The 13157-nt window shown below is 17.9% G+C and overlaps 1 protein-coding gene across 1 annotated transcript; it reads right to left on the bottom strand.

Annotated features, from left to right (window-relative positions):
• Window positions 1-700: 700 nt before the first annotated feature.
• On the bottom strand, window positions 701-12236 carry LOC128951653 (anoctamin-7-like). The gene is made up of 14 exons (XM_054296899.1): window positions 12081-12236; window positions 10548-10596; window positions 10392-10469; window positions 7268-7905; window positions 6439-6604; window positions 5511-5601; window positions 5274-5440; window positions 4743-4825; window positions 4184-4318; window positions 3890-4088; window positions 3148-3314; window positions 2937-3069; window positions 2130-2431; window positions 701-1265 (listed from the first exon to the last, which is right to left on the bottom strand). Exons 1-14 carry the CDS (start codon window positions 12234-12236, stop codon window positions 702-704), a joined length of 2928 nt encoding a protein of 975 aa, XP_054152874.1. The 3' UTR covers window position 701.
• Window positions 12237-13157: the final 921 nt, after the last annotated feature.

Raw genomic sequence — 13157 nt, 5'->3', positions numbered from 1 at the left:
ATAGAAATAAAAAAAAACCTTAATAAATTATTTATTAAACTTTTATATTATAGTTTTAATTAAATCAATTAGTTTTATAACAATTAATAATAATTTTTATTTAATAATAGTTTATATATTACATTAAATAATTTACAATTATAATTAACAATTATATAATGTTATAGTTTTTATTAATAGATATATAAATATTGGTATATATATTGTATATATTTTTTATTTTAGACATAATAATGTTATTTTTTTAACAATTTATTTAATAAATAAATGATTATTTTTTAATATATTTTTTAATTAAATAGATTGATTTTACGTATATATATATAGATATATAATCACATTTATAGTCACAACACAGTTTGGATATTTGTATATTAATATATAATAATAATATATATGAAAAGTACAAATATAATATTGTTAAATTTTAAAAAAAACAAAATTAATAATTATTTTAACAGTAAAATTAATTAGATTTAACAATTAATAACTAATATATTGAATATAAAAATTTTTTTTAAATTTAATTAAATACATTTAAACATTGTTTTTTGTTGTTGTTGTTGTTGTTAAAATAAACTTAACATAATAATTTTAATAAAAAACATAATAAATAATTATTAAAAAATTATATATTTACTGTAAATATTTTTTTTTAAAAAAATCAATTGTTTAAAAAAACAAAACAAAAAGTAGCATGCTTATTTTCCAGTACAATCAATATTAACTAACTGGGAATCGCTGGTAGTATTAGTAGTAGTAGTATTGGTATTAACATTAATAAAAACAGCATCATCAACTTTTGTAGTAGCATTGCCAGCATCATCACCAGCATCATCATCATCATTGTCTACAACAGTGGTAGATCCCAGTGCCGAATCGGTCAATGCTTGTCTGGCCAAATAGCGTTCCCGTTTGATTTTCCTTTCAACATCGCCGGGTATGTCGGGTACTACCAGATCAATCAATCGGCATATACTGAACACCAGGTGCTCGAACACTACGACAAACACAAATCGTAGGAACTGTAGCTTCCAGTAGAATACCGTGTGTTCGCCGTTGGGGTCACGAAAATCCCGATACCGACATGTCTGGTTCATTGTACCGGCGGGTGCAGTGGCCAGAGTAAAGTTGACAAAACCGGACAACGATGCCGTCGATGTTGATGATGGCGATGCTGTCGATGTGCTACTATCGGAGCCATACATTTCGTACAGATATAATGTTTTCGGTATAAAATCCGATGTAAATGCTATGAGAAATGCCTATAAAATTAAATTTAAAAAAAAATTATATAAATAATAAAATAGTTTTCATTATAAATTACAACTAAAATATTTATTTAATTTATTTTGAAATAAATAAGAATTATATTGGCCTGGTAGCTCTGCTAAAATTTATAATTTATAAACCTATTATTATATTAAAATTTTAATTTTATATAAAAATTACAGTTTTACATATATATATATATCAAAGTTAAAATTAATTAATCATTTTTAAATTTTTATTATTTCTTTTATAAATATGTAATTTAAAAAATTATATAAACTTTTTAAAATGTGTAAATTATATACTAATTTGTATTTATAAATTTATTAAAAAATATTTATAATAAATTTTACAAATTTAATTTATACTTATAATAATAATAATAATAATAATAACTTTTTTCAAACAAACAAAAATATAATTAATTAAAATAAAAATAACACAAATATTTTAAAAAACTAAAAATTGTGGTGTTGATGCGTCTACTAAAATTTCTAATTTATAAACAATTATTATATTAAAATTTTATTTTGATATAAAAACTACAGTTTTACTTATATATCAAATTTTAAATTAATTAATTATAAAATTTATATATTTTTATAAAAAAAAATTATATAGACTTTTAAAAATGTGTAAATTATATGATTATTTATATGTATAATTTTTTTTAAAAAAAATATATAATTAACTTTAATTAAATTTAATTTATACTGATAATAATAATACTATTTTTTCAAAATAAAAAAAAATATAATTAATTAATTAATATTAAAATTAATTAGTAATAAAATTACTTAATTAGTAATAAAATTAATTAAAATTAAAATTAAAATAAATAAATAACTCATACATACATTGCTAATAACTGCAAAATGTGCCAAAAAAGTCAATATCGGAAACCATACGCCAATATTGTTGGCTCTTTCGGGTATCGGTCGCCGGGTATGACAAACCAGTTTATGTGCGTCCAGTCGTATTTCAAACCAATTGTTTATCAGCGCAAACAACGGCGCCAGTGGAAAGGCGGCCACAAATATCGTAATAAACCCGAACTGTAGTATCATTTCCAGATATTCTTCAAACAGTCCGTCGTAGCCAATCAGCCGATAGTCACGTTCCCAACGTGTATACTGTCGATGATCCCGGTGCTCGATACCTAGAGTTGGGGCAATTAGATAGTTTCTAATAAATTTATTCACTGTTAATAAAGTTTCTAGAAAGTTTCTCAAGTGAATAAATTTATATATATATAAAAAAATATATAACTTTATTGTGTATACTATGGGATCCCCATATATCTAAAGTTATTGTAATAATTTACTATTATATTAATACTATACATATAATATTATACTATATAGTAGACTATTAAATAGGATACATACATATATATATATATATATATATATATATATATATATATATATATATATATATATATAATATATATGAATATATATATATATATGAAATAATTATAATTATTTAATAATAATCAGTTTTAATGATAAAATTTGACTCATTTTATTATATATATATATATACCATAGTTGTAGAGATCAAAATTAATCCCATAGATAGAAATTTCTTTTAGACTAACTTTCTAGAAATTTTCTCTATTATTTTTATAAATTTTTCTATTTTTTTTTTGCCAACACTACCTGTACGTTGCCGATGATACCATGACTGTATCATAGGTACCAACAATTCACGGGCATTATTGATAACTTGTTTGCCAATCATTATGATAGCCAACTGTTGGGTTAGCTCCATCAGGCAGCCACTGGTGCTACACTGTAAAAAAAATTATAAAAAAAATTATAGAACTCACAAAAAAATCGGTGAGTTTTATGCGGGACGCGAACTCCATACCTCCTCGTTGCGCAAACCAAATATGGTACCGTACTGTCCGGGACGTCCGACAAATCGTCCCTTAAAAAATGCTATATAAAATATCGATGCGTAAAAGTTGACAAACTGAAATATAAACACTTTAAATGCCAATTGATTATCAAATTCTGATTGTGTCCGGTGCATTTCTATTTTTTTTTGAAAATTAAAAATTTAAAAAATAATAATTTATATTAAATTAATAATTTTTTTTAAAACAAAAATTCTAACTGTAATTAAATTATTAATATTTTTTAAAAAATACTAATGTATTTTTGTACTTTAAATAATATTTAGTAAGTTGAATTCCTTATTTTTAACATAAAAAAACTTAAAAATTAAAATTTTTTATTTTTCTCTATTATACTAAATTATTGAAAAATTTTATTATTAATAATTAATATTTAATAAAAAAAACTAAATCTCTTGTATACAGTATATATATATACACCAAAACAATATGAATTATATTAAATTAATAATTTTTTTAAAATTAAATTTCTAAAAACATATGAAAAAAATCAAATTATAAATTAAATAATTTAACTGACATTATAATTGTAATTAATTTTTTTTATTAGTTATCTAATATTTTATAGTTAAAAAATTTCTACTATATACTAGTACTTTAGTTTTTAATTTTAAATCAAAAAAAATATTTTTACTAAAACAATAAATCTAGTTTATATATATATATATATATATATATTAGTATATACTATACCCCATTCAGTGAGACGGTAGGCAAGCTTTTCGTAGACCATACCGACACTCATAATCAGTATTAGGTTGACTACAGCACCGGTAGAGCTTGAGATCAGGGATGATATGTTACGCATACCTGGCGACTGATACGATTGCATGGATACTAGGATTATCCGATAGATGATGACGGCTATCATAAATATGAATACCAATACTAACTGTCCGTTTATGTATTTTTTTTGATGATTAACAAAAAATTATTAGTTAATTATTTAGTGATCATAAAAAAATAATATAATTGTTTGATAAATACCATTAAAACAATAGTCATATAACCGGCAGTTATACGCAAATAGCGGACATTTTTCGGAAATGTCGGCTCTTTAGTACCGGTTATCGGATTGCGTTCAATATGTGGTGCTCTGGCGCTGAACTGCGGACGCGGTCTCTAATTATAACCCAATAAAAAAAATAAAATAAATATTATAATTAATAATCAAATAAATAAATTTTTTTTTGTTTAAATTAGTTATTAGAGATTATTATATTTAAAATAAAATTGTTTAGCAATGTTTGAGATTTTTTTTTAATAAAAATAAGTACTGTATATATACTGTAGTTTTTTTTAAGTGTTATTATATAAAACAATAGACAAACAAATTACACATATATTTTATGATTTGTATTTTTTTTATCAAATAAATAGTTATTTGAAAAACATTTTTTTTCTTCTCAATTACAACTGATTGATAAAAAAATATTCAAAAAAAATGTTGTTTTTTTTGAAATTTTAATTAAAATATTGAAATTATTTTTTTTTAATTAAATATTATTATTTTTAAAAATATTTTATATATATATTTTTTGTATACCTCCTCCTCATTGCAGTCAATTGATCCCCAATGGTGTGCCAGTGAAACACTTTTACGTTTCCAATACTCTAGAAATGCTACGGCTATTCAATTAAATTAAATTAAATTTAATTAATTAATTATATAATATTTTTAAAAATAATTATTAAATTAAATTAATTATGAAGTATATTCATTTAAAACTAATAAAAAATTAGTTTAAAATTAATTATTAATATATGAAAAATAATTAAAAATTAGTTATAAGATATTTTATTTTTAAAAAACTGTAATTAAATTACAATTTTAAAAATTACTAATATATATTGTATATAAATTACTAATAAAATTTAGAATGACATATTAGTTATTTTAGTTTTTTTTTAAAAAAAAAAGTTAATTTTAAAATTATTAAAATTATTATTTCTCTCTAAAATATTGTTTGATTGCAAAATTATTTTATTAATTAATTATAATTAAAAAAATAAATTATTAAAATTATTATTAATATTATTTTTTCAAAATAAAAAACTAAATTTATTGTATACATACACCAAAACGATATGAATACGGCATACAATACAGTGCCCGAGTGGTCAAACATTACCGACAAACGTGAGTACAGACAGGTTTCGCTTAGTGACCAGTATTGGCAACCCTGGTGTTCATCACATGTCGGACACATCCGATACTGTTGGCCACTCTGGCATATCTCTTGACTAGTATAGACCCCACAAAAAAAATTAATTAAAATTAATAAAATTAATAATTAATTTTTTTTATACATACGATGGTATATCACTGTTAATGCTGAACAAGCCGTACAAAAATACTAATACACCCACTATTGAGGCCGGTATTAGCCAACTGGTATAGAAGCCTATGATAATAATAATAATAATAATTAATAAATAAGTAATAAGTAATAAGTAATAATAATAATAATTAATAAATAAGTAATAATAATAATAATTAATAAATAATAATAATAATAATAATAATAATAATAATAATAATAATAATTAATAAATAAGTAATAATAATAATAATAATAATTAATAAATAAGTAATAATAATAATAATTAATAAATAATAATAATAATAATAATAATAATAATAATAATAATAATAATTAATAAATAAGTAATAAGTAATAAGTAATAATAATAATAATTAATAAATAAGTAATAATAATAATAATTAATAAATAATAATAATAATAATAATAATAATAATAATAATAATAATAATAATAATTAATAATAAGTAATAATAATAATAATAATAATTAATAAATAATAATAATAATAATAATTAATAAATAATAATAATAATAATAATAATAATAATAATAATTAATAAATAAGTAATAATAATAATAATTAATAAATAATAATAATAATAAATTAATAAATAAATAATAATAATAATTAATAATAATACTAATTAATAAATAAATAATAATAATACTAATTAATAAATAAATAAATAAATAAATACTAATTAGTAAATAAATAATAATAATAATAAATAATAATAATAAATATTTTATTTATTTTTTTAATAATTTGCATTAACATAAATTATGTATTATTATAATATATTATAATCAACATATATAGTATTTATATTTATATATACAGTATATATATATTAATTATAAGTTATACTGTATATTAATTAATTACATAAAAATATACAGTAAAACACCACTTACCTAACCATGCAAAATATATGGTAATTTTTTCGCCAAAATAATCCCTTATATGATCCAATGGCTGATATTTATACCATTTAGACCATTGGGCCCAATAGTGATACAATATTTGACGTTTGTTTAGGTGTTGCGGTTCAGACACTTGACGGGGACAGTCATACTGGCCCTTAAAAAATCATAAACAACAACACATAATGTAATCCTGTATAAACATATCCAATATAATAATAATAATTAGAGTTCGGGCAACTTGTATAAGGGAATTGGGAAGTTCCCTAAATATATTATCCATTTAATTTTTTTTCTGGGAAAACAATAGGGAAAATAAAATGTTTTTTCCGGGAAAATAAAATATTTTTTTTCGGAAAAAATAATGTAAAATTAAATATTTTTTTCTGGGAAAAATAGGGAAAATAAAATATTTTTTCCCTCACATAACACATTTAAAAACAAAATAGTAAAAAAATATATTTCTATATATATTTCTAGAATAAATAATAACAAACAAAAATAAAACAATTATTTTTTTGTTGCTAAAAAATTTTTTTAAACTTAAATATTTAGAAACTAAATTTTAGTCATACTCTATATATATATTAAAAAATAACATTCAAAATACAGTTTAAATTAATTAAAATCTTAAATAAAAATGTATTGTTATGTATGAGCTCAAGGAAATAGATTCCCATCAGGAATTTCCCGGGGGGGGGGGTCAGGAAAAAAATAGGGTATTTAAAAACATGGGATGGAATTAGCCGCTGCCGAACCCTAATAATAATATTAAATAATTAAATAATTATATATATATATAAAAAAATATATAAAATACATCATGTAGTGGATAGGCAGCTTGAAATACTGATTGTTCAACCAATCGACTAATACCTAACTGTGCTAGGCTACGTTTACCAAATAGGGTCGACTCCAATATATCGTGTATAACACGTATACGTTGTTGGGTTTGAAAATACAGGTGCGGGTCATCGGAACCGACAAACTTCCCCAGTTTAGACATTTTAAACGGACAGGTATAGTAAGCTAGGGGCCGGTTGGGTACATAATCGTACATTGGATTCGGTAAACGTAGCCAATGAAATACATGATCGGACCAGTTATTATCTGAACCACCGCCACCATAACTGTCCACTGGATTGTTAGGTAGTGCCTGTAAGGGTGCCCGTAGACACAGGTGCTCAGCATAGGTGCACATCACTGGGAACGGTACGTATAGTTTGACAAAATGTATGTATCGATTGCTAGTACTATCAGTTAGATCTTCATATTGTTGGCGATGACGGGCACCGGTATGTTGTTGTTGTTGGTATTGTACAGTAGCTGCCGATCCTTTAACTACCGATTCCTCGATTTCGATCCCCAGTTGTCGGAGATTTTTTAGAAATTTTTTACGATATTTTTCCGATTTTCCTGCCAATGATTCGCTGGACTCCTCGTAGACTAATATATAATCTTTAAAAATAAATAAATAAAATTTTAATTGAAAAAATAAAAATTTAATTTAATATATTTTTTTTGAAAACAAATTTGAAGTCTAAATCTGAATTTTTAATTTTTAGTAATTAAATAAATTTTATTTTATTATTTTGTCTTTATAGTTTACAGTATTATAATATTAAATACATAAAAATAATCTAAAATATTTTTTTAATAGTTTTAGCAAAAATTGATATTGTATTTATAATTATTATTTTCTAAAATAAAATTGACTAGTTGAATTTTATTTCTAATTATTTATAGTCTAATTTTAAATTTTTGAAAAAATTAAATATCATTTGTTATAATAGTCAAAATTATATATTATTGCATCAATTTTGTGTTTTATACTTATACTGTAATAATTAACTTACAGTTTTTAACAATTATAATTATTATAAAAAAAAAATAACTAAATAAATATGTATATTTAAAAAAAAATAATTTTATTAAAAATTTATTTATAATTCTAGTTTAATAATACAAAAATTTAAACTGTTATTTGTATTTCTAATATCATAATTAATATTGTTGTTGTTATCCAAAATTGAAAATTAAAAAACAAAATTTTAAGTCTAATATTTAAATTTTTTATTTATAATGTTAGTATATTGATAGAAGTAATTACTAAAATAATTTTGTTTATAATAATTAAATAAAGTATTTATATATTTACAGTATTATAATAATAAATACAGTTATATTGTATTTTTAATATTTTAATTATAATTAATATTTTCTCTAAAAAAATTAACTAGTTGAATTTCATTTCTAATTATTTAGTATAATATTAAACTTTAAGTAATTAAAAAATTACATGGATGAATTCATAATGCATTAATTTATATATTTTTTATCAATTATTATATGTTTTATACTTTTCTATTAATTATTAATTTACAGTTATAAACAATTATAATTATCAAAAAAATAATTAAATAAATATATATATTTTTTAAAAAATAATAAATTCATTAAAAAATTATTTATAATTCTAGTTTAATAATACAAAAATTTAAACTGTTATTTGTATTTCTAATATCATAATTAATATTGTTGTTGTTATCCAAAATTGAAAATTAAAAAACAAAATTTTAAATCTAATATTTAAATTTTTTATTTATTAAATTAGTATATTGATAGAAGTAATTACTAAAAAAATTTTGTTTATAATAATTAAATAAAGTATTTATTTATTTACAGTATTATAATAATAAATACAGTTATATTGTATTTTTAATATTTTAATTATAATTAATATTTTCTCTAAAAAAAATTAACTAGTTGAATTTTATTTTTCAAATTATTTACTATAATATTAAATTTTAAATAATTAAAAAATTACATGGATGAATTCATAATGCATTAATTTATATATTTTTTATCAATTATTATATGTTTTATACTTTTCTATTAATTATTAATTTACAGTTATAAACAATTATAATTATCAAAAAAATAATTAAATAAATATATATATTTTTTAAAAAATAATAAATTCATTAAAAAATTATTTATAATTCTAGTTTAATAATACAAAAATTTTAACTGTTATTTGTATTTCTAATATCATTATTAATTTTGTTGTTGTTAATCAAAATTGAAAATTAAAAAACAAAATTTTAAGTCTAATATTTAAATTTTTTATTTATTAAATTAGTATATTGATAGAAGTAATTACTAAAATAATTTTGTTTATAATAATTAAATAAAGTATTTATATATCTACAGTATTATAATAATAAATACAGTTATATTGTATTTTTAATATTTTAATTATAATTAATATTTTCTCTAAAAAAAATTAACTAGTTGAATTTTATTTTTCAAATTGTTTACTATAATATTAAATTTTTGTAATAATTAAAAAATTACATGGATGAATTCATAAGGAACTAAATTACATATATTTTGAAGCAATTATGTTTTTAATACTTATACTTTAATTATTAACTTACAGTTATGAACAATTATAATTATCAAAAAAAAAAATAAATAAATATTTTTTTTAAAAAATAATAATAATTTTATTAAAAATTTATTTATAATTCTAGTTTAATAATACTATAATAATACAATACAATAATAGTAATTGTTTTTTGTGTGTATTTCTAATATCGTAATTAATTTTGTTGTTATTGTTGTTAAYYGAAAATTGAAAATTTAATAATAAATTAAGTTTAATATTTAAATTTTTATTTATAAGATTAGTATACTGTATATTGATAGAAGTATTGACTAAAAAAATAATAATAATAATAATAATAATTAAATAATGTATATATATTAATAATTCTAATTTTTCTTTAATATTTATAATTATTTAATAATTAACTAGTTGATTTTTATTTCTAATTAGTTAGTCTAATTTTAAWTTTTTTTGAAAAATTAAAAATAATTAATTAAATTAATTTTCAAACAAACAAACAAACAAAAATTAGTTTAATAATAATAATAATTACCAATTTGTCTTTTTTTGTCATTAAATGTAATACAATTATCGTCACCACCGTTGTTGTCATCAATAGTATTATTATTATTATTATTATTACTAGTATTTTCAGTAATTAAATCATATTTCCTATATTTTTGATGGTGTCGTTGTTTTTGTTGGCTACCAGTGCCAGCAACAGTATCACTATCGCTACTGTCATCATCAAAATTTTTCTATAAAAAATAAAATACAATTAATTTAAATAAAATGTTAGTTTTATTTTATTATATAAAGAATATTATATTGTATTTAATACAAAATTAAATTATTTTAAATAATATTAATTTTAATTGTTATTTCTATTGTTTTTTGTTGTTGTTATTGTGTATACAATATAATTAAATGTAAATTGAAAATTTAGTTTATTTATTTATTTATTGTATTTAATTAGTATTACAATTAATGTTATTATTTAACTATAGTGTTGTTAATTTAAATTGTTTATTTTAACAATGTTATCAATAWAATGTTATTAATAAAATGTATAAAATCTAAAAATTGTCAAAACAATGCTAATATATTTTATATTAWTWWTAAAATAATCATTTTTATGTTTTTTTTAAAAAAAAAACATTACTAAATTAAATAATCTTTTGACCTATTGCTCAAGCTATTTTATAATATTTATTAACAAACAATAAATAAACTTAAAGTTTAAATTAAATTTGACAGTTTTATTAGTTGTAATAAAATATTATTTTGTTAAAAATTATGTTTMTTTAAAGTTATTWAAAAATAATCTAAACATTATAAAAACATTAATTAAATGACAATTTTTTAATTAATTAATTTGCTAAAAATTAATATATTAATAAATAAAAATTTAAAGATTTCTATAAAATTTCAAAACAAACAAAATGTTTTGTAATAAAAAATATATATAAAACAATAGTATTTATATATAAAAAAATTTTTATATAATATTATTGTTAATAAAAATAATTATWATTTTTYATAGTATTATAAATATATTAATTTGTTTTAGATTTTATTTTAAAACAGTTGTTTGCTTATAAAATTTTATGTATAGAAAATAAATTATAATATAAAATATAATAAAATATTGTTTAATATTTTGTTTGAAAAATTAATAATAATATTAAATAATTAATTATTATCTTTTGTTTAATATTATATTTAATACATTATTTTTATAAATATATATWTATTTTTACATATACATGTTTATATATATACATGTTTAACTAAATTTAATATTTTTTTAAAAAATTTAAATTTAGATATTATTATATAAAAAATTCACTATTGATTGTAAAGTGTTATGAATTATATAAATATATGTAAATTATTATACATTATGTAATTAATTTATGTTTATTGTTCATTAATTTAACTGTAAATTGATATATAATAGTATTTAATTAATAATTTTGTTAACTGAATTAAAAATTGTTAGTCATATAAATTTTAAAAATTTTTAAAATCTATTTATTTAAAATAATAATTTTTTAAAAATAATTAATAAATATTTATGTATTACTATATATATAATAAAAATTACAAAATAAATAATTATTATTATAGAAATTTTTTTTTGAAAAAAAATTAAAATAAATATGACAATAAAATATTTTATTATTATGAAAATATTTTTCAAAAAACAAACAAAAATAAACTTTTAAAAAATAATATTTACATTTTTAGGATCCAGCATCACCTGAGACTCTTGTGTGACGCACGATGCTATCGATCCATAGCTACCGGTGCCGGCAATACCAGTACCACCGGTACCACCACTACCACTGCCTTTACCATTCAATTCATATTTTTCCACATATCGACCCAATGGCATAATTGTTTAATAAATATATATATATATATATTTATACTGTAATGTAAATATTTGAAAWTTTTTTTAAAAAAATATATGAATTAATATTATTATTATTATAGAAAAATTTTTAAAAATAAATATTACAATAGAACATTTTACAAATATTATTATTATTATGAAAAATATTTTTCAAAAAAACAAACAAAACTAAAACTAAAAGACAATATTTACAATAATTATTGTATAATAATTTTTTATTTTTTTAAAAAATAGATTAATTTTATTAAAATATCTAMAATATAGTATATTATTATTATAGAAAAATTTTTAAAAATAAATATAACTATAAAATATTTTATTATTATTATTATTATGAAAATATTTTTCAAAAAAAACATAAACTAAAAGACAATATTTACAATAATTATTGTATAATAATTTTTTATTTTTTAAAAAATAGATTAATTTTATTAAAATATCTACAATAAAGTATATTATTATTATTATTAAAATATATTTAAACAATGTTATTTAATTATTATTATTAAATATATTTTTTATTTTATAGTAATGTTATTGTTTTATTTTTTTATTTTAAATATATTAAAATAAAAATATATTTATTTTTAGTTTATAATCCAACGAAAAATTAATAATTATCTAATAATATTTATGTTAAAATTTTTGTTTATAAATAATTCAAAGTTATTTAACTAATAAATAAATTTTGCTAATTAAATTATTAGYTATAAYTTTATTATTATTTATATGGTATATGYTATGTTTGATGATAATGTATAATAAAATCAATAGATTTTAATTAAATTTACTTTATTTTATATATTAATATGTAAATTCAAAATTTTATTTTTTTGTTATGTTTTTACAATTATATATATATATATATATATATATATATATATATATAATAGTATAATA

Source organism: Oppia nitens, unplaced genomic scaffold (genome assembly GCF_028296485.1).
Source record: "Oppia nitens isolate AA-2021 unplaced genomic scaffold, nextdenovo-longstitch-racon4-pilon3 scaffold1_pilon_pilon_pilon, whole genome shotgun sequence".
Classification (NCBI taxonomy): Eukaryota; Metazoa; Arthropoda; class Arachnida; order Sarcoptiformes; family Oppiidae; genus Oppia; species Oppia nitens.
Note: the sequence above shows the minus strand (reverse complement) of the source record. Positions and strands in the feature narration are given on the sequence as shown.